Source organism: Penicillium antarcticum (genome assembly GCF_028974205.1).
Source record: "Penicillium antarcticum strain IBT 31339 chromosome Unknown utg000005l_segment0_segment0, whole genome shotgun sequence".
Lineage (NCBI taxonomy): Eukaryota > Fungi > Ascomycota > Eurotiomycetes > Eurotiales > Aspergillaceae > Penicillium > Penicillium antarcticum.
In genome coordinates this window covers 729,377-751,946 of record NW_026695303.1, presented here as the reverse complement: position 1 = coordinate 751,946, position 22,570 = coordinate 729,377, and the positions used below count along the sequence as shown (strand labels likewise).

The 22,570-nt window shown below is 49.2% G+C and overlaps 6 protein-coding genes across 6 annotated transcripts; 3 read left to right on the top strand and 3 right to left on the bottom strand.

Moving 5' to 3' along the window:
- Nucleotide 1: 1 nt before the first annotated feature.
- N7508_004940 (3-deoxy-7-phosphoheptulonate synthase) lies at nt 2-4,080 on the top strand (the record flags this gene model as incomplete). Its single annotated transcript, XM_058463006.1, has 6 exons — nt 2-2,218; nt 2,274-2,453; nt 2,608-2,686; nt 2,792-2,923; nt 2,975-3,880; nt 3,932-4,080. The coding sequence occupies 6 exons, from the start codon at nt 2-4 to the stop codon at nt 4,078-4,080; spliced, it is 3,663 nt and encodes a 1,220-aa protein (XP_058319484.1).
- Nucleotides 4,081-5,052: 972 nt separating this feature from the next.
- Nucleotides 5,053-7,329, bottom strand: N7508_004939 (F-box protein; the record flags this gene model as incomplete). Its single annotated transcript, XM_058463005.1, has 1 exon — nt 5,053-7,329. One exon carries the CDS (start codon nt 7,327-7,329, stop codon nt 5,053-5,055), a length of 2,277 nt encoding a protein of 758 aa, XP_058319483.1.
- A 1,862-nt stretch (nt 7,330-9,191) lies between these two features.
- Nucleotides 9,192-11,859, bottom strand: N7508_004938 (putative DUF221 domain protein; the record flags this gene model as incomplete). Its single annotated transcript, XM_058463004.1, has 5 exons — nt 9,192-10,114; nt 10,144-10,176; nt 10,233-11,397; nt 11,457-11,621; nt 11,692-11,859. The coding sequence occupies 5 exons, from the start codon at nt 11,857-11,859 to the stop codon at nt 9,192-9,194; spliced, it is 2,454 nt and encodes an 817-aa protein (XP_058319482.1).
- Nucleotides 11,860-12,422: 563 nt separating this feature from the next.
- Nucleotides 12,423-17,160, bottom strand: N7508_004937 (putative glycogen debranching enzyme Gdb1; the record flags this gene model as incomplete). The annotated part of the gene is made up of 3 exons (XM_058463003.1): nt 12,423-12,491; nt 12,561-16,878; nt 16,943-17,160. 3 exons carry the CDS (start codon nt 17,158-17,160, stop codon nt 12,423-12,425), a joined length of 4,605 nt encoding a protein of 1,534 aa, XP_058319481.1.
- Nucleotides 17,161-20,550: 3,390 nt separating this feature from the next.
- N7508_004936 (alcohol dehydrogenase) lies at nt 20,551-21,048 on the top strand (the record flags this gene model as incomplete). The annotated part of the gene is made up of 3 exons (XM_058463002.1): nt 20,551-20,602; nt 20,669-20,767; nt 20,969-21,048. The coding sequence occupies 3 exons, from the start codon at nt 20,551-20,553 to the stop codon at nt 21,046-21,048; spliced, it is 231 nt and encodes a 76-aa protein (XP_058319480.1).
- A 34-nt stretch (nt 21,049-21,082) lies between these two features.
- On the top strand, nt 21,083-21,724 carry N7508_004935 (alcohol dehydrogenase; the record flags this gene model as incomplete). The annotated part of the gene is made up of 3 exons (XM_058463001.1): nt 21,083-21,317; nt 21,340-21,506; nt 21,533-21,724. The coding sequence occupies 3 exons, from the start codon at nt 21,083-21,085 to the stop codon at nt 21,722-21,724; spliced, it is 594 nt and encodes a 197-aa protein (XP_058319479.1).
- Between the last annotated feature and the right edge of the window lie 846 nt (nt 21,725-22,570).

Below are 22,570 nucleotides of genomic sequence, written 5' to 3'. Positions count from 1 at the left end.
GATGAGCGCCATCAAGGACCATGTCCTTGTGGGTTCTGGCTTTATAGACTCGGGCCCTAAAGACTCAGTGGCTACCAGAAGCAGAAGCCCGGCCCCTGCGGTATACAACCGCAGAATATCAGGACGCCAGAAGCCAAAAGCCACTTCACCCCAAAGAGGACCAGTGGTTCCTCGATTGAAGCTTACCAAGCCACGAAAGCCCAAGTCAAATTCTTTGGAGGTCGATTGGGAGGAAGATCTGCGCCCCACGCCAAATGAGAGCAAAGACAATCAAGAAGCTGTTGCTTCAGCCTCAGGGGGACCAGGTACAACTGACAAAAAGTCGACGGGCAAGCGAGAGATACAATTCAAAGATCCAGCAGTCTTGGCCAAACGCAGGAAAACTAATCCCAAGGAGAGCGCCACTGCTATGAAAAACAACATTAAGGTGCCTCAATTGCCATTGATAACTCTCGACACCGTTGTTGCGCCTACGGCCCAGGACAAGGCATTTGTTGGCTTGGGTATTTCCAATGGAGGCTCTGCCATAAAGAACATTGGGGACATGCCAGAGGCTTCCCATCGAAAGCTTCCGCAGAACAATGGGCCTTTCGGGAATGCGAACAAGGGCAAACAGCCTGTTGTCATTGAGATACCAAGCTGCACATCGGTATCATCTGGGACACCCTTTTATCCTGATTATGAAGACCAAGGACCGTTTCGCGAAACTACCTCGAAAGTCAGTATCATGGAATATAGGGCACAATCTCAAATTCAAGGAAACCGGGAAAACCCGGTTTGTAAGCGACCAACAACTGCTTCAAGTTCAGATATCGATTACTTGGGATCATCTCGGCCTAGTGCTTCGAAAGTCACCATCTTACAGGCAAGGATACAACCCAAGAGACAAACCCGCAAGGCCAATGTTGCCCATGACAAGAAGGGATCGGGTCGGCATGGCAGAGCAGAGTCTGTTGGCAGTAAATTGATGCTTGCACTTCAAGGAGCAATGGTTTCCTCGCAATCTCAGGCAAGCGCAGAGAAAGAGGCGATTATTGTTCGCCGTTCGAATACCCCGACCAATCCAGTACAGACTGAGGAGCCATTTGATAAGCAATCTTTGGAACACCTACCTGCAGAGGAGCCGACGAAGATACTGGAGGTGGATCGGGCTCAAGATGACACAAAACTCAATGAAAAGAACGAACAACAAGCCGATCCCGATCCTGGCAACGAGGATTCTATGGACCGGACAAACCAACCCAGTATTGAAGAGCACCAGCAGACAGATTTGACGCAACTTTGGGAATCTTTGTCCAGCACACATGGTGACTCCTCTGACCTCGAAGTTGGCAGAGGCTTGGTGGGCGATCATCCCTCAGTACTTGACTACCACATGGAAATGGAACATCTGCCAGGATTTGCAGCGCTAGAACCTATCAGATCCCTGCCGAATACATCTTCTCAAGCCACTAACCTCTACCAGAGCCAGGACGACACATCATCGGAGACCTCGAGCGCAGAAATGGCAACAGAAATTCAAGAGATCACAGCGGCAAGTGCTCAAGGACGAGAATATACTCTAACCCCTGAGTCTCAGAAGCCTCTATTGGCCAATGAAGTCCTGATGGAACTTGATTCGTCTCCAAAGCCCCCGAAATCCGTACCAAAAGCCAGCATTGTCGACAGCAACGGTAGTCCCCGACTGATGCTTAGGCACACCAAGAATGCAGATGTGCCTGAGCTTGCCCTGGAAGACGACCCTAACCACAAAGAAGAGATCAGGGCTACGGACTCCAGACCAAGTCAATACAGCCGAAGCTCCTGTGACTTGGCTACCGATGATACACATGATAGTCTCGTGTGGACCAAGTTCCAGAGAGACATGTTCCTGGAATACGGGATTCAAACCGAGAAACTAAAGCAGACAAGACTCGATCCCCGGCCTCTGTCAGTCTATCATCCCCCATCGCTCCCCCAGGAAGGTACTGCCGAGGCTATGGACGCCGATCGAACATCAAATTCTTCCCAGAGAACGCTTGACGAGAAGAAGCTGAAAACTTCTGCATCGGAGAATCGTGGCCCAATTGACAGGACATGGTGTCACAAGGCCCCGGAATCGCATCGGGCCAATCCTGAATCGCAGCCATCCACACTGGCGCATGATCCGATGGAATGGATCACCGCCCTCGGGGTCGCACAAAAGAATGCGCACGACTTGCTGCACGAAACTAACTCGGTAAGCTGGACATCAATAAATGTCCATTGGATTGCTAACTGGGCTGCACACGTAGCACCTTTCAACCCAGCTCGCTGCAGAAAAGGCGACTATCACTCAAGTGCTGGAGATATACCGCAAGGGATGCGGTCAGATTCTCGATGACCTATTCCAGGCCCAGGAAGTGCGCATGCAGATGTACCAGCAGCAAATGCAATATGTCAAGGGTCAGCATGCTCTGATTTGCGAAGACATGGTGCGCGGATTGCAGGAACTCGATCGTCGGGTGCAACGGGGACCGTGAAGATGCGGGGGAGCCAATTTGAGATCGGACTGCAGGGGTATTCAGTCGCAAAGGATACGAGTCGCATCTTCAGGCACACCATACTTACAGGCCACATCCACATCAGTCCACATTTATCAATGGGCCCGCCGTGATTGGAAGTGCAACACCGGTCACCGAGGATCACGTGGACCGACATCGGTTCGGTATACTTCATCGCTTTGACTCATTCGTAAATTTTAGTCTTAATTCCATTCTTCTCTTCATATTCTCCCTCAATTGCTCCAATTACTTTTGTTTCCCTATCATAGTTGTTCGCACCCCCCCACAATATGTCGGTGAGTCAACCCCTCATGAATTGCCCCTCCGCCCTCTGACGTCGACGCAGTTCTTCATTGACAACCCTAATGTGGGTAACCACAGCCACTTGGAAGACTCTCGAAGTAAGCACGATTAATCTCCAAACCCTTAAAAATACTAACCCATCTCTTTAGTTCTCGGCTACAACCCTCTCACCCCTCCCAACCTGCTCCAACATGAAATCGCATTGACCGACAAGTCACGGGAAACCGTCCTTAAGGGCCGTGACGAGGCCGTGGCCGTTGTGCACGGCACAGACACCGAGCGCCAGCGTCTAATGGTTGTAATTGGACCCTGCTCCATTCACGACCCAGAAATGGCACTCGAGTACTGCGATCGCCTGATGAAGATGAAGGAGAAGTACGCCGACGACCTGCTGATCGTGATGCGCTCGTACCTCGAGAAGCCCCGCACAACAGTCGGCTGGAAGGGCCTGATCAACGACCCGGATATCGACAACAGCTTCAAGATCAACAAGGGTCTCCGCATTTCGCGCCAGCTCTTCGTCGACTTGACCAACAAGGGCATGCCCATCGCCAGCGAAATGCTCGACACGATCTCTCCCCAGTTCTTGGCTGATTGTCTGTCCGTCGGTGCGGTCGGTGCCCGTACGACCGAGTCTCAGGTCCACCGTGAGCTGTCGTCTGGTCTGTCCTTCCCCGTCGGATTCAAGAACGGTACCGATGGCTCGCTCGATGTTGCAGTCGACGCCATTGGCTCTGTTAAGCACCCCCACCATTTTTTGTCCGTCACTAAGCCCGGTGTCGTCTCTATTGTCGGCACTGTCGGTAACCCTGACTGCTTCGTTATCCTGCGCGGAGGCAAGAAGGGCCCTAACTACGATGCTGCCAGCATTGCCGATGCTAAGGCTAAGCTTAATGCTAAGGGCATGCGTCCCCGTCTTATGGTCGATTGCAGCCACGGTAACTCTGAGAAGAACCACAAGAACCAGCCCAAGGTTGCTGCTGTCCTTGCTGAGCAGCTTGCCGCTGGTGAGGATGCCATCATGGGTGTCATGATTGAGAGTAACATCAACGAGGGTGAGTACTATTCTAGCACTATTGATAATTGTCAATCCTAACTTTCCATAGGCAACCAGAAGGTCCCCGCAGAGGGCAAGTCCGGTCTCAAGTACGGTGTCAGTATCACAGATGCTTGCATTAACTGGGAGGACACCGAGGATGTGTTGGAAGTTTTGGCCCAGGGTGTTCGTGCCCGCCGTGCGAAGACAACCAAATAAGTTCGGATGCGGATGAGATATCTCGGTTTTTAAAAAAGCGCCTTTTCTTAGCGTGTAATAATGGATCAAAAGTTCTCTTCACATTCTCCTTTGCTCTCCATATATAAATGTTCATGTTGATTTGCCTAAGCTTCCAACGCAGAACATCATCCACTTAATGATCATAAAGACAAACTTCGATTGGGGATGATCGAAAGGGGTATCATCTTGACCAGAAACATGCAGAACACAAATACAAAAGCAGTTTTGAACAACGGGCCACTTCTTCACAGGGCCTTACGAGCAGTGTTCACATCGGCCAGTAACAGTTCTCGGCCGATGGAGCAGGTCTCATACAATACCGAAAACCCATAATAAACATTTTTGTGCCACGCAGTTCTCCCGTCAGCTTCTCGAAGGCGACCTCTTGAGCCGTTCAGAAGTTATGGCGATGAATGTCCCAAACCCGCCCACCAGTCCGCTTCACGCTCAGCCTTATTTTTTCCGTGCGAGTTTCAACAAATGACAATCAAACCACCGTGCTTCATTTGGTCTCAAGATAGCGGGCAACTTCCATACTAGATGCTTCGAAGACCTTTGTGGAAAGGTGGTCGACGTCGTCCTTGCTGATCAGGTTTCAATCAGTCGTAACCTGTTTAGGTTGTGTTTGGTTAGAAGGTTGGTTGAGATGGTGCCGAGAGGAGATACTGCATACGTATCGTATAACCAAAGGTATACAGAATAGTACCTCTTTTAACAACTTCACTTAATTAGAACTTAGCTCGCGCCTTGCATGCCTTCAATACTACTATATTGGTCACCATCGAATTCTCTCCATCTATAAGGAAGAGGCCTAGAGATAGAAAGAAACATAAAGTTTCAGAGATATATCCATGTTCTATAGTATTGTAGCATATATGCAGCATCAAAAATGGAAGCATCCATCAAATACGAAGACAAGACAGTATAGGATATCAAAACAGAATACTCCACCTAGATCCCTAACTCAGGAATCTTGAAGTCCAATATACACGCCGCAAAAGAAGTACGACGAACGGTTGGATCCTGCTGTACACCATGTACACCAGCAGCACAAGGCTTCACCAAGCCCAGCCCATCAACACTGGCCGGATGACGAGCAGTACCATATCGACCGGCAAAGTCATCCCCTAAAACCTCAGCCTTCCTCTTCCGCGAAGGCCCAAGTCCAGCCCTCTCAACCAATTCCAAACTCTCAACACCGCCATCAGCCCCAATTTTCAAAGCAGAAATAGGAACGGAACCAGGCCCAGAAGACGTAGATGTAAACGTATCGACATCCAAGACCGTAGCCCGCCCATCTCCTCCAAAAGCCCAGACTCGCACAACCCCCTCAGAAGATTGCACAGACAGCTCAACAAGCCCATCAACAATACCAATCTCCTTCCCATAAATCTTAAAAGGCCACATCATAGCAGTCGGCCCATAGGAAACACTCAGCAAAAACTCCCCATCCCCATTCTGATTCTGAACAAGACTTTCCCACCGTTTCGGGGACCGGTCTGCATCAACGTGCCAATTCTTTGCCAGATCACTGTCTCCCATAACGCCGTCGCCTTGGCGCTCGCGCTCCTTGCAGATGACGTTGTATACATCCAGCGGAATAGAATAGAGCACGATACGGTTCCCGTATGCGGCAACAACACGCAGACCCCAGCTTAGATCAGAGCCTGCGACGAAAGTCGTGGGGATGGGCGGCTCTTTTGCTGAATTTGGGTTTGCGAATGGGGGTATGCAGATTAAAGCGCGAGTGAGGCTTGTTGGGCCGCCGATTGGACTTGAGGAGCCGATGCAGAGGAGCCCTGTTCGGGGCTCGATGAACATTATGTGGTAGCCGTCGTTTATGGGGACTGCGCCGTAGTGGTGGCAGTGTGTTGCGCGCACGAAGCTTCTGGATGGAGTGTGGGGGATTCGGCGACGGCTGAAGGATTGGACGTCGGCTAGGAAGTGGAATTGATTCTTTGCTTGGGGGGTTGGGGATTGAAGGGAGGGTGTTGGTGAAGGGGGACATTTGCATTCGTGGAAGCCTGGTCCGGCTAGGGAAGAGATGAGACGGAGTTCATTGGGGGCTTCTGGGGAGCTTGGGAGGAAGTGGAGGATTTCTGAGGGTTGGGGCATTGGGAAGTGCTTTCTTTGTTCGTTTCTTCTTGGTTCGTTCATGCTGTGGATTTCTATGCCGGCTGCGCAGCCGAAGCCCACGAGACGTCGGCCTGGACATAGGGCTATCGTTCGTGGAGGGGCGTCGGGTGTGCAGACGTTGTAGAAGAAGTGTCGGGATGTTGGGTCTGCTGTTGGCATTCGGGGGAGTTGTGATGTTGGATGCTCCTCTGCATCTTGTAAAGCTGAAGTGTCGTTGGCAGGAGTCGTCATGCTTGATTCGTTGGAGAAAGTCATATCCAAGTCACAGATCATGCCAACTCGATTGTTCAACAGAGCGGCAACAGTAAAGCGAGATGTACTAGTGTCAATGACAGCTGATAGGACCTCGAATGGACATGGTATTCGTGAAACGGGGACCAATTCAACCTCAGACCTGTCGGTTGGAGATGCTGACTGAGATCTGCGACCCAAAAGATGATAAACATAGATCATGCAGCCGTTGGTGACAAGTAGATAATTGCTGCAATTGCTAATACTGAATGTCGAAAGAGCCTTGTTCTGTTTAAGCACGGGTTGGAGCCGACTGCCTCGAATCTTGCGCGGTACATTATGCGAAAGGCCTGAAAAGTCAACAGTTGCAGTTGACAGGAAACCTGGTTTCTCGACATTGAATCTCCGCCCGGAGAGAAGACACTCTGTTGAAAACCGACGGCTCATTCTCCAGGCTTCACTCTCATCTGAGCGAGTCGAGTTACACTTCTTTCGACGGTCTTGTAACCATGCATCCCACCACCCTGCTGTTCTTAGCATAGCTTCGAGGAGCTTGTCATTGAGGCTGACTCGCATCCATTGCGAGCATGTCCGTCGGGCATTGTCAAAGTCCCGGGGTGCCAGCATGGAGAAGATGTCTAGCAGAATCTCAGGTGGCGCGATGTTGGCAGCTGATCGTGCCGACTTGGTCTTTTGATGGGATCTTGGTACAGGCTGGTCGTGTGGTGGTGAAATGCGCCCGGTTTCCCTCTCATTCAGGGTTGGGTGTATTGATATTCTTGAGTTCCGCTTCTTGCGTATACTTGAATCATTCCGTGGCACATGACTGGTATAGCCCTGACTCGATCTCAAAGAGGGCATGTTGATATCTCCTTTTGCCTTTCCCTCCTTTTCTCCGATCAGACCATGCCTTGGGAGAAAGTAATTGATATCACAGATGAACAGTGTATGTCGAAATACAATCAATCCAGACCCTTAATTAGCCCACCGATCTGCGCCACTGAGCGTCAAATTGTCTTCGCGGGCGAAGTTCCAATTTACCAATCGAACAGAAGAATCCCCCGAAGTTTTAAGCAAAGCAAGTATCGTGGGATCTGAAGTATGTAAGTGCAAGGTTGTATTGTCTGAAAGCGGGAAGGCATATAGTTATGGAGCCGATTCGAGGGCGAGGCAAGGGTCGACTCTAATTAAACGCAGAGTTTTGCAATTGAAATTAATTTTGAACGGCTCTGACGTCGATTAACAAGGGCCCTTAATATATTAATATATTTTCCCTATTAGTGTTCTATTCAATGCTGTAGGGCAGTGCACCACGCGGAAATCCGAAGAGTGGACCCCGTCAAGCGAACTTATCATTTGCAAACTACCCAGGCACGTAAGACTGCATGTACATATGTCCATTCCACCGTGGGAATGGAGGCAACGGGCAACGGAGGCTCTGGATTAGGCCTCGCTGACCCGTGGTTAGAGACACCAAGCTTAACTTTATGCATCAAGTGGAGGTGAGACAGCGAAACAGTAGTATAGACGCTCACTGTCACGATCGTATGCAACTCTGACATTCCGGAGGATCTCGGTAGAGAAGAAAGAAGAAAACAAGCGAGGAATGCCAGACATCCGGATGCAGCACATGAACGCCTTGGCATTCGATCCTCACCGCTTACATGCATAATGTCTCTGACCGTGTGATGAGAGTCGATATTGAGAATGGCTATTTAGTTGGGGCGTTCGCGCTTCCGACATTCTTCGTCGTTCAAGGAATACTTTGTTTTGTCTTTTATCTTTGGCGGGTTTCAGCTCCTCACCGCATCAGAGACAACTGTGCCATCCCCCACTGCCCTGGAATGCTGACCATGTGGACCCCCGAGGGATTCCAGAAGCCGGGGCGGCCGTCTGTGTGAGAGGTATGTCCGCGCTGGGGTTGGGATTGATCTGTGGTATCAGTCGAATGCAAAAAAGGGCGTGGGAGAGACGGTGTGTCACTTTGGAGGTTGGTTGGTTTCAATAGATCGCAACCTTGAATATCCCTGGCTTAAAAGCTGCCTCAGGCCACATTGGCGCCAGCCACCACAATATACTGCGTGACGTGGACGATATCAGGCCTAAAAGTGTACGCAATGCTCTGAAATTGACGGGCAAATGTCTTATCCTTCACCTTCCTCTTCGGTTAGACTGGCGGATTGACTCCGAGCTCAGACCCTGCCACGTTTGCCACGAACTTACTTTGAAACGAGGAATGTGGCAGCAACGAGTACATCTACACGAGCCGCCACTTGTAACCGACATATCTGGGACAAGAGATGCCTCGGGGAATCCGGCTTCTCCAATTTACATACGTAGGTATGCCTGACAGGCAGACGACTCGATACATCACACTCCAGGACCGCGATGGAAGTACAATCCAGCAGTGTCATACAGATTCTCATTGAATTTGGTATGTACATTGAAAGTCAAAACAAAACATATGTAGATTTAAACAAAATTCAGAACGGCGCAAGGGAGGGATAAGAAGAGGGGAGGTTAACGCAACAGAAAATAGCAAAAGATGCCACACCGGGATATCATAACCATGAGAAAATATTATATCAGAACATATGAGTGAGATGCGAACGAGGTATCAGAGTCGTATATCGTGATTGGGTCTGAGAAATATGAAAAGAAAGAATGTGTCGAGGAAAATCAAGATATAGAACAAAACTGCAACAGAAGTGTGACGTTCCAGATCAGACATTGGGCGTCTGATGAGCCTCGAAAGCCGACGCACCATTGCCTTGACGGGAGCGGTGGGGAAGCCAGGCAGCATGCAGCGGCAGAATAAGACTTGGGTTGACATACTTCTTCAGCCGCAGCTCGAGATCTTGTCCGCCAATGCGGATTGGAAGACTGTCGCGGTCCAAGCCTGACGGCGGTGAGAAGGATGATGAAGGGGAGGGGGAGATATCGCCTCCACCCGGTTGGTCTCGGTTGATGCTCTTGAGGGCAATGAACTTCATTAGGGGCTCATATGTCCGTCCGAACCAGTATGAGAACCAAACGGTGAAGCCTAGAAGTGGCACGAGGAGCAACGAGCGAGTGATGGCTCTGCGCAGAGCTAAAACGCCAATCATGGCAAGCTGGTGGACTATAAGGCCAACAAATACGCGGTTGCAGATCATGGGCCATGCGCGGCCGGTGGAATGCTGCTGGTGGTCCATGGCGTACAAAAGTTGGTATTTGTAAATGAACTTGCCGACCGTGAAGTAGATCAAGCCGAACAAGCAGATCAGCCACGAGCTCGGGAAAACACTGTACACCACACAGATGACCAAAATCAGGATGGTTTGGGGGATGGAGAAGCCATAGCTAAACTTGGGAGGCGTGTTTAGCTCTGCATACTCTCGTGGTGTGCGGGCCGATAGAAATTGGAGCGGGTATAGCGCAACACTTCCAAACTCGAGAAGCCTAAAGGGGAAAAGACCCAGGCCTTGAAGGATCAAAAGGTTGATGTAGAATGGCGCAAGACCTTCGAGAGACTGTGCAAGGGCAAATGCAATTGTCGTAGAATCTTTGAATGCATCCCGGAGGTTTTCCCAGAAACCATAGAAACCACTAGCAGTTCCGAAGACGGTGAACAGTAAGAAAAGGTTGAAGAACGAAAAAAGAAGTTCTTGGAGATGATCGATAGTTCAACATCACCACGTGACACCATTCCTTGGTTATTCGATAGCCCTGTGAGTATCATTAGCCATTTGAACAGAAAGAGCGTATCCTGGTAGAAAGCTTACATTCGTACACATAAGGAACAGCAACCGTCAACAGCGAGAACGCGAGAGTCGGCAAACCAGTCTGAACCAAAGACTTAAGAATTGTGTGCTCTTGAAGGAACTCTGCAAGCTGGGGAACAATCTTATGCAGAGTCTCCAGTTCCAGCAAAGATGCGATGGGAACCAAAAGCACGGACCAGAAAACGGTCAAGAACCCAATGACGACGGTAATGGACCACGACTGCACCATGCGCCGGGTCCGAGATAAGTATGTATTCTTCCAAATAACATCTGCCGGCGCTGGAGCAAGTCGAGCGAACATTTGCATTGGGTGTGGATCGAGAATCGCTTGCACGAGCATTTGAGATGAAGCAATAGACTCCATAGTCACAAATGCAATCTCAGTAGCTGCGTATTCTTTCTCGCGTGCATTTAATATATATTCATCGATTTTCCGCAGCTTCTCCTCGTAATAGTCGATTGCGTCGATCATCCGGAAGCGAAGCTTTAATGGGCCATACCAGATGCGGACTTTTGGTCTCTCATTGGAATAACCAGAGACATGGTCCCGTTCAGACTCTGTTAACAACCCAGACTGTTCATTGTCATCGTCCTGCGCCTGTTGGCTGGTCAAAGGCAAAGTATTTCCGTCGCTTTTAGGCCGCTTATAACCAAGGTGCTTCGTCCATGCCCGCTCGAGATCTCGAACAACCTTCAATCGCTCGTCGATCAGTTCGTCTAATTCACGCCACTTTCGGCAGATCGTGATGCTCTCAACCTTGCCGACACGCAGGCCTTCAATAAATTCCTTTATTTTTTCCTCGGTTCCTAGGTCTTGTGGAACTCCCGACAGGCGAATGGTACGATCAGTGGTGCTGGTCTGGTTACCGAGATAGGTCTGCCGTGTGCGAATTATTTGATTTGTTTCCTGGAGAAGCATGTAAAAAGCTAAGCCGCTGAAGATATATGCGAACAAGACATAGATCCATATATATCCGGGGTCAGTGACAGGCTTGTCTTTTCCGAGATCATCAATGCGATTTATCGTGCTGTTGTCAGGGAGATTGTCCCATCCCGGAACACCATATTGGCCGGTGTATTTGTAGTGAATCGGAAGAATAATTGCGACAGCGAAGATGAATACAGCTAGAAGGAACCGGATAGCAAACTTGAAGAAGGACAGGAACTGTCCGGAAATAGTGTCAGCAATTGTCAATTAGCGCAGAGTCCTCAATGATAACATACCACATAGGCATCCAAACCGGCGGACTGCAGCACTTCCTCGTCAGTGATTCCATGAAGGACAGGAATCCAACCAAAAAGGGTATTTGGAAGCTCAGGTAAGCGCGAAGCGGCATTCCGTTGTCGACGTCGGGCAGCGTACAGTTCGGTCCATTTTGGCCGCAAGATCTATAAACATGCAGCCCGTCAGCAAAGATATTGACATCCAAGGTTCACCAGGAGCATTACAAGCACTTACACAAAAGGTCAAGAAAGCGCCCAGGCCTAACGTAGAGCTGATCACGAACTGCGTGTAGAGATCGCGCTGCTCCTTCAACTGATCTTCCCACCGCCTCTCGCCTCCGTGATCCGGTTTCCCGGCGAGCGCGGTTAGCACAGCGGTAGTCGCCGATGCCGTTAGAGACATAGCTCTGGTTTGGAAGGGGGTTTCACACTCCGAAAGTCCCGTATTTAAGAAGACAAGCGAGGGGCTGTCAAAGCTAGTGGTTGATCAAGGACATGCGGCAGGACTCCGTTGATCGGAGATGGTTGGGTACAATCGACTGACGTCAGAAAGATCGGAGGTCAAATGTCGGCACCAACTCGATGGATGGTTGTAATTCGATGCAATGATTTGAGAAGTCTCGAAACTTGCTGGAAGGGATTGGATCGGTAAGTTGCCCCTTTGTTTTTCTGCTTTTCGCAAACCTTTCTATGACGACTCCCGTCCCCTGCATGTGGATGAGTCATCATTTAAGTGCCTGTCGATTTGCATGAACTATGTGGCATGACAGCGTCGTGCTTGTGTTGAGCGACTCATATATTTATCTATAGGTCTATGTACGGATCCAAATAAATCACACGCCGTGCAACTAGTTTAACCTGTTGATGCCAAACAAAGAATTCAAAGGATTATGATGATCTCGTATGCAATGGGTCCCAAAAACCACAAATAAGTAATGATCGGGTCTCAAATGATATAAGATAGATCTACGAATGCTTTGATGCATCATAATAGACATCAAGCAGACACCCAGCAGACCAGGATTGAGTGGGCGACTGTAATGCAAGCGGCGTTAGTATGAACTCGAGAATGGGATATATATATACCAGAGCGAGGGTACTTACCGAGTCATCGCAATGTTCTCCACCCTTGTTAGACAACTCTGTCAGACCCCGCCAAGGACTCTCCCGCATAGCCTTCTTGCATCCATCAAGACGCCGAGTGACTTGTTGGAAGCATTCAGTACGTTCCTCGGGCGTCTTTCGGCGGAGGAGATCGAAATGCAGCAAAGCACGCAGATAATACCCACGTTGCCAGACCCATTCTGGACCTTGATGGTAATTGCGACCCTTTGCCGTCGCAAAGTCTGCCGAATCATCGGAATTAATGTAGTATGGGCGATAGTTGAGATCGGATGGGTCCAGAGTTGCCATGCCGATAGGACCCACAATGGCGGAGTCGGCAATGGACAGAGCAACGAGAGCTTTGGCAGGCGTGAAGAGATCCGGTGCGACAGACATCGCGATGGGGAAGTTGGAACGAAGTTGGTAGTCCTCGTATGGCTTGCCGGACTTGTATAGGTCTTTGTAGATACCACGGCGGTTGATGATGTTAGGGTCCACGTCGTATTGGCTGTCCTCACTAGGGTCGACGGGAACAAAGTAGCATCGCTCAAAGTTGTCTTTGATTTTGCGGGCCCATTCAGTAAATGTGATCTTCTTGCCATCGGCAATCTCTACGCCTTCGTGGGGGTAGGCCTTGGATTCGTGAAGACGCGCCACCCACGCTAGGGCGCTGTAGGCGAGACCAGTGATCTCGATAGCAGCGCCGTCACGGGGTGTACCAGGGACACCCTTGTTCCCGGCCTTGGAACTTTCACCCATCTTGTCTTGCCAGGTACCACAGTTGTCTTGGCTGCCACCAAATATGATACCAGTCTCCCAGTCAACCTTGACCTCAATCTGGAAACCCTCAGGCTTCATTTGAACGTCAAGGTCCGGACCAGCGTTGTACTCTCTGAATGACATGCCGTTGGCATGTCTTTGGAATACCTCCTGAATGACCTCGATTATGGTCGGAGACTGCGAGTACGCCCGAGGGTCGTCGAATGGGAACCATGTGTCATCGTAAGGCAAGAAACGCCTTGGTACCTTCTCATGCAAGATGTCCATTCCGTTGGGTGCCATTTCAGTGAAATCCTGAATCGTCTGCAAGAAGAACCAAACCGAGTCACGGGAGTTGTACCGTGGTAGCTTGCCACTGCTAAGCAGGTTGGGGATCATGCCATGCTTAAGAACACTGGCAAAAGCAATGATATGCTGCTTAGCATCGTCAAAGCGACCAGTGACAAGGAAAAGGCCACGGATAGAGATAAAAATATCGCGACCCCAACATCTCGCCCAATCAACCGCAAAGTGAGGCAAGCCAGCGGCAAGACTAGGTACTTGTTTGGTGGGCCACAGCGATGCAGACTTGACGTAGCCGGTCTGCTGGACGCTGACCATTGCCAATTGGTGAATGAACTCCTGACCATGGCGCACATTATCGCCAAGCAAATGAATACCACGCTTCCAAGCAGCATTGTAAGCGGCCTGAACAATGATCGCAAAGTACCTCGGGAAAAGGAAGTTTGGCAGATCGCGAACAGCATCAAACTTTTCGTGCAGCCATGAAGCGGGCTTTTGTAGGGCATTGTAACCTTCCTTGGAAGCTGCCTTTTCAAGGCGTCCAATGATGTAATCGGAAGCCCACTGGCCCTGTCGCAAGTGATCGCAGAGTGGATGTCCGAGCTGGTTGTATTTGATGATGTCTTCGAGAACACTCCACCAACCTTGGAGACCAGCATAGACCAGAGCTCCATGTTTAGGGATGCTGTATACGCCGTCTTGGCCGCCGCTCAAGTCTCTCTCTTCAGCGTCGCAGCGATACAGCGCAAAGTTCAAATCAACCAAGCTGAGTTCAGAGAATGCTTCATCTGCGCCGTTGGTGAGGTTGTTCTCGAATCCATCTGCGTGATCAGCACCGAGAACCCAGGTCTCAAATAGAGCAATAGAACCGGGAACGAGGGTGTCGAGGACAGAGATAGTCACGTCCTTGTCTTTTTGTTCGATTTTAGTGCTTTCAATATCGCGTGTACGGCTGGGAAGGCCTGCCAAGAAGTTGTCATCGGCTAGGACCTTTGCTTTTGCTTCATCCCCAGCGTCAACCTCAAGTTGCCAGGATCCAATGAACTTGGCAATGGTGCCAGTGATATGAGTTGGGGGCAGGACTGCGCCACTTTCATTGCCTGGGAAGGCAGTATGAGCGATCAAGAAGATACCCTTCCTGGTTTTAGGGTGAACTCTGTGGACCGTAATGTATTCACCGTCATGGTGAATATGGGTTTCATCATAGCCTTCAACTCCCATCATAGTGTGGAGTTCATTCAAGAGCTTCTTGACTCCACCGATTCCACCTTCTCCAGACCCAGTTGGTACGCTCTCAGCGTCGGAGGACTGCGATGCGTATTGTCTAGTTTCGTGAACAAGATCAATTAATTTAGGGTAAATCTCGTCGTACCCCATCACACTTCCTGTGGCAGACGCGCACATTGCGACCAACGCGGCGTTTGGCAGAGTGTCTCTAGCATCACGCTTCTGCGCAGGCACTTCATTGTCATGGGTACAGTCCATGAACAAGGCAGGAACTGGGCATGGACGAATACGGGTGATCTTTTCATCCGATTTGCTAGACTTTGCGGAAGCAATTGCGTGGCTACTGCCAGCTGAAGGTAGGTCGACCTCAAAGCTGCCGATTGGTCGACCACCGTGACGGTGAACGAGACGACTCAGCTCTTCAGTGCTCCAAGCCTGCATAGCCTCCCGAATCAAAGCATTGATACCCAGTCGCTTGACAAAGACGTAGTCAGCATCCTCTGAGCCCGTGAAGAGCTCTGCAAAGACAGTGAGATCGGGCCGGACTTTGCGTGCTTCATCAAGGAGATATTCTGCAACTGCGAGGGGGGTCGAATGACAGTTGTCAATCCGGAAGCCAGAGAAGTACTTGGCCATAAGGCGGGTGTATCGGGTCATGAAGTCCCAAAGGAAAGGGCTGTCTTCAGGAGAGGATCCATAGCGGAGCTTCACACAGTCGCCCCATACAATCACTTCGCGGCGCAGATATGCCCTGGAGTCGGGGCCAGCATTGTCTCGCATTGCGTCGGCATTCCAAATCCAACCGTTGTTGACAAGGGCAAGGGCCTTAGAATTGTGCTTTTTCGTGACTTCATTAACAGGAAGACGAGTAAAGTATGTCTCGATCAGAGGGTTCTCCTTGGTAACAGGGCCCATCCTGGGACCATGCTCCTCGATTCTGAGATATTTGATACGATTGAACAGCTGGTCCATGATCTCAGCGACATCTCCATCATATTCTCTGTAGAAAGGCAGGTTGGCTTCATCGAGAAGCTTGGACAAGGTGTCTTCTACCTCAGCAAAGTTGGTGCTTGCCTCATCGTAATCTCCGAAAAGTACAGTCAAGGCGACAGCGCCAAATGTGGGGTCAATGGAACGACCAAAGCGCCCAAGGACTTGCTTGACATCAGGAATACCACATTCACGCGTAACGTTGGCTTGCTGCTTGAGCGACCAGCCCTTAAACTGCTGCATATCATGGCGTTCAACGAGTGCATGGTCAACTTTTGCGCGCTTCCATTCGTCCAGAACACGCTTGGTATCATTCTTTACATCGAGCACGTAGAACTCCCACAAGCGGATACCATCAATGACTTGCTTGCGTGCAGCATTCATTACTGTCACAAGATCGTCCGCGGACTTAAAGTCCGTCGGAAGGCCAAGTTCCTGGAGGTTTTCTCCGAATTTCAACAGCGCAGTGTCCAACTCGAGGGCTGCTTCCAACCATGGTGCAGTCTCCACACTGTATCCAGACTCTGGATGCTCCTCTAGCCACTTGCTGTTATTGGCTGTGTGGTTCCATACCACATCAGTCAGAGTGAGAAGGCCATAATCCTTCTCCATCTTCGCGACTAATGCAGCGACATCATTCTCACCATTGGGGAAGAAAGCGCTGTCAAAGGCCAACTGATCGAAAATGCTGTACGGGGAGTTCGAGGATCCGCGCTCCATCAGAGGCGTGAAATGAACCATGTTATAGTTCCGTTGACCAATGCCACGAAGGTGCCTATCCCAGTCTGTAGGATATTTGCCCATAAACTTTGAAATTACTGAGAAGATAGACAGCGCGTTAAGCGGTAAATCCTTTCCTTGAAGTGTGAGTTTGGGCGACACATCAATGTAATGCACGGGCGTCTGGGTCGGCTCTGGAGAAGGCACATCCTCCACAGAGAATTCTGGTAGCGGAGTGAATGTTGTGTAGAACGCGAAAGCTCCAGCAAAGGCCACAGGAATATCGATCTGGATGTTCTCATTGAAATTGGGTTGCAATCTACTCCTGTTTAGTAATTGCCACCTTGAACCTCACAAAAAGCAAGTGGCATAGAGATATTTACCCAAACTCCCGGAACGAATAGCGCTCGAATGGCTTGCCCTCCTCAGGAATGTTCACCCAGAGACTGCCCTGTCGACAGATCGAGCTTGTGCCCTCGATAATGAAACGGAGCACGTATCCATCCTTTGGTGGAGGGGGAAGGTAGATATACCCGCCGGGCACATCTGGAGATCCATCATCCTTCAGCGGAAGCAGGTAGACCTGAGGTGGGGAGCTCATTGCAGCTGATCGACGACGTTTCGGTGAATCTGGAGATTACCCAACAGACCGTGAGAGTAGAGGAGAATCTCAAGCGATTCACCTTACTTTCACTAGAAAAGCGAAGAGAAAAATGGGAAAGAAAAAAAAGAGAAGAAAAAGCAAGGCAGAGAGGGAGCCGAGCGTTCCCCTCATCCCGTGTTCCTGGAGAAAGCCCAGACCCCAGACCTGCGGGGAATGACATCATGAATCTGCTTGTCTTGGCGCATATTTTTAGCTCTATATAACTTCCCTGCCACTTGGACCCCTATGCAACTAACATACTTGTAGTCCTAGTAGCACAATTGATTGCGCCACAGAGCCAACTACGTAACAGTTTGGTTGACAACTGTATGGTATGCACATCCCAGAGTCGAATCTCCGCGTAAAGACCGTTCTTTCTGTATAGTTCATGAATTGCCAAATGGTCAGTTAAAATACAATCGATAGTATTGCAAAGCTAAGAGAAACTAAATAGATTCTGATCATAGCCCCTCCAACTTGTTTCACAGGTTGGAAAGCTCCTTCTTGATATTGTCCTATACCAACTCCCCCAAACAGGCCCAGAATAGCTCGGTGATTTGGAGAAATAGAAAACATGAGCATCGCTTGTAAACTTGAATATTTGCTATAATTAGCATAACCCAAATACCCCGGAGGGTCACTAAAATTACTTTGTACAGGAGTAGCGATTTTTTGTAGCATTTGCGAAGATAAGAAATTGGATTCGAGAGATGAATTGCCAAGTAGGAAATATAATGAAAAATCATGAACCAATTCCCCGATGACGATACTTAAGTCATTGCACCTCTTTTGCTATGATCTTACCGAGAGGGTCGTGCCGGCAGCCTCCAGTAATTCCGTGTACAGTGTAGTATTGATATTACAATTATAAACACAAGAGCAACGCTGCGAGTTTCATATGACATGTCATGGCGAAATTTTGATCTTCATCGCTATCTTGGCTTGCTATGAACTTCCAAGTCTGGTAGATCGGATCCAAGGTTATTTAGGGTTTGATCTCGACATCGAGACACGGTTCGCCGTTTGAAGTCTAAATCAACATATTGAACAATGGCTAGTTCAGGATTAACATGAATCGGGTCAATACTATTGAGAAAAGAGACTGTCTGAATTAGAGGGACACGGAACTTATTAGCATTAAGGATAAGTAACTCTATTGCACCTTCATTACACGGGAGCAGAAAGAAGCTCAGATATTCCACATAGTTTGGTGTCTGAGTACATCACGATTAAGGTACCCATCGCAAATGATCCGAGACGAGACAAGGTCGCCAAACTGGCTAGCGGTCTAAGGCGGGGAGCCCTGTCCAACCTGAGGGCGCCGGTAAGGCCGAAACCGGGCTCCTGAGCATCTAGAAACTCTCCATCTTAATTATGTTTCAACAATCATTCATCCAACGTTGAAGTTGCTCGTCATGGACATAATTACAGAAGAACTCCCAAATAGTGATGAAAATGAAGAGGTTTCCCATGGCCGCAACCAGGATGCCAAAGCAGAGCGACGCAGGCAGCAGAAAGGGCGATATGCACAGGCACGGATTAAGTGGCCCGGCTTTTCTTTTTCCTGACATAGACCGGCGTTACTTAACTATGTGGTCATGAATAGAACATCAACAACGGATGGGAAGAGGGCGCGGAACATTTGGCGCAGCGAGAGGGCTGGGAGCAGGCTCAACGTACGGCGGAGAAAGACTTTGTTAGATCGACACAATCTCCCATCCTGGATTTCACCGTATTAATCATGAGCACCCAGGAACCACGTGAAAAGAACGGTGAAGTATCCGGGCAATGTTATCTTCTCATCCGGATCTCTATCATCATTCGGCGGCCTTCGAATCCGCAGCATATCAGAGCTACTGTGGAGATCTCCAGGCCAATCACCATTTGAGGTTGGTCAAGCTAAATGTGTTTCGAGTGTTTGTGCGGAACATTACAGCCCTTAGATACACTTATGACTGAATGACCGATGACTCTCTCGCGCGCTTTAGTTTTCAGGGGCCTCATCTGGCTTTCCAGAATGCGGTGGCTACCCCAGCTAGTTTTCAACCTACTAAATTACAACAGAAGCAGCCTCACCATTCTTGGCTGGACTTCTTTTTTGCGCGCTTCCGAGGTTATTCAATGCAACATAAAGATCTCATGGACGACTCCCAATTTTGTCGAGACCATATGGGTTTCTGGACTATGCCAGACTCAGACAACTGTTATGATCGTCTGGGGCGATCCCTGGGATCCAATGAACTGGGAGATCACCGAGACATTTCTACACAGGTGGAGAAGGCTAGTGAAGGGTTGTGCGGAGACCATCTGGTCCACCAATTCTTGGCGCCAGGTCAGGGGGAAAGCGCCTCGCTTGGAAATTATCTTTTGATGAGAGGTGTGGACCTGCTACTGAGCCTCAGATACCTTGTGAACAGAATAACGCTCTCGCGAACGATCTCCTGACGGCTGATATCGCAAAGCCGAAGATCATGAAGAACTCCTTGATTACCTGATCGCTTGTTAACAATATCTCCAGTCACACCGGCAATAGTTGCTTGTCTCCACGAACACGTTTTATGGCTGACCAAGTCAAGTCAATGCTTGACATGCCGGGGCCACCTCTGAGTGGTGTGGATGAGGCACCACATGTGGGTCGATATATTGGGTGTCTCCACTTGTTAAACGCCGAGCCTCGATTTGGTGTCGGACTTATGTGTGGATTTTGACCGACGGCAGTGGGGTTTTGGTAGCTATTTCTCACAGAGAATGATCCTTAATCTTCTTGAGAACCTTGGATTATTCCACTAGCTTTTCGCGATGAAGCTGGTATTTGTTTATATGGAAATCGGCGAGCCAGGTGACCTTGAACCGCATTTCCAGAATCTTGATACAACCGTCTGAGCCAGTCCGTCCTTGAACGCTTCGTCATTGCCAAGAATTATCATCATTTTATTGCTCATAAGTGTAATCAATGGGACTATGAGTGGAGTTAACGGAATTATGGTGACACCTCGCCGATGCATGCATATATGGTTCGATTATTGTAACCGGTCTCCGGATTATGCGCAGTAGGCCAATAGACTCCACTGCTCCTGCTGATAGCATCGTCACCTACTCTGCAGTGTTGTGTTCCTTGCATAGGAGATGCTGAAGTATAGTGGATCCTCGGCCGAGTACTGGAATGACAGGCTTCCATGTATCAATTATCGAAGATGCAGATGATACCGCAAGCAGGTATAGCATTCCGTAACAAGGGGTAGAATGAAACAGTATATAAGACGGCAGCATCTACAGCATGGCTGTTTATCCATTTTTAACTAAAATACATGAAGTCAAGCCTTCCAGCCTTTGGATTCTCTTCTACAAATGTCGCTCGACGCAACCCTCGCTGCCACCATGCGGGTAGTAGCCTTGTTTGGTCAGACTGACAATGCTCGCACCATCATAAACCAAACCGACGCATGAATTCGCCTCACCACTTCAGCCATCTGCGGCTCCGACCTTCACTTCTATCATGGTTACACTAGCGCTGCCAATGTTACATGGAATCTCGGACACGAAGCCGTTGGCTATGTCCTAAGATGTTGGTAGCGCAGTCTTCTCTCTTGAAGTAGGCGAGTATGTGATCATCCCTGACAATGCACACTCTGGTCACGACGGGCAGGAGCATCCTATTTTTTTCGGCTCGGGCTCGCCTAACTATTGTGGAATACAAGGTCTGCTCTTAATTATCCCTAATAATTACAATGGAGCTCCCTGACAAACTCTGACGTTATGTCTCCAGCCGAGTATCCCGTGTTCCGTATGCCGACTATGTCTCTCATTCCGATTCCTTTCAACAACCAAACTGGTAACGCCACCTAGATTACCTGATAATTTCCGATATCTTCACCACCGGATGGCGAGCATTGACACACAGCGGCTTGAAGCCAGGAGACACTGTTGCAGTCTTCTGAGCCGGACCAGTTGGACTCATGGCTGCATACTCCGCAATGCTCCGTGGTGCTTCACATGTCTGCCCGGTGGACTAAGTCCCAGATCGCTTGGTGCTGGCAGAGTCTATCGGAACAGTTCCCATCCAGTTCAATGCCCCCGACCCCGTTCAACAAATCATGACCCAGGAGCCAAATGGAGTCACCAGAGCCCTGGACTGAGTTGGATTTGAGTTCGTCAATGCCACGGGTCAACGTGACGGTGAACTTGTTCCTTGCAAACTCCTCGCCGTTGTTGCTCAACAAGGAGGTGTTGTTATCGCAGGTGTTTACACTGGTGGTGAGAACAACACCGCGGGTGCCGCCAATGCCGCTACTGTCCCTACTGAAGTCATTTCTATCTATGAGCTTTGAAGCAAGGCTGTTACGGTTGGAAGTGGAATGTTTTTCCGCTGGAACATGCACGTTCGCCCATTAATCTGGTTGTGAATGATCGAGCTTCTCCCAGTTTTGTGGTTAGCTTTATCATTGATGTTGAGCAGGCCCCGGAGTACTACCGGCGCTATAGTGACCTCCTGGAACACAAGATTGTAATATGTTTCCCTTAAGATTAGGCATGTCGAAGAGACTGCTATGCGACAGAATGGAACAGATATTGAGTACAGTTGAAAACTGGGGTTGGCCAGGGATAAAGAGGAGTGGTACTAGATATATGAGATTAAGACTTTGTTACTACGCTGCTCGACAAGTACGGCAGCATCAGTGTATTATTTGAAGTGTGTTTGAAATGTGCATTTGACGTATTTGAACAAGTAGTTGAATACTAGTATCTTCAATGAACAAAATCCTAGTACGATTTGGCAGTCTACGAATGGTATGATAGCCAAGAAAGAGATCAGGGGTAGGCTCTGAGACCTAATGGACCAGTGCCTTGCATCAAACAGACTGTATGCATTGTCATCTTGTCGGCATCAAAGTCTGCTTAAACTGTTATTCTCGCTATGCTCATTCTAGAGAGGTAATTATGGTAGAAAATGTTCTGTTCTATTGACAAGTGGGATCATGAAATGCCCGTTGCAAAAAAAAAAAAAAAAAAAAAAAAACTTACTAGGATCTGAATCAAGTCCCAACAAGTAGGACAGATGAATATATGCATGGATCAATGGATTCGTGACCCGATGAAGCGAAGGAGAATACCGAGAGGGCCCTTCCTTCCCAGAACATGAGCACAATCTCCGCTCTCTGCATGCTGTATGAGACCACTCATCAATCTAAAATCTGATTCGCAACTTGGACAAACGTAATTCGAGTTGTAGCCAGCGCCCTCATAGTGATCTGCCTGGTGACACTGGGACGCTAGCTCGTTGAGGTCTTCGAGGTCAATTCTCGAGTCACACGTGCCAGCCTCAAGATGCAATATCATGGCAGATTTTCTAGAGAAGCGGCGTGGACAC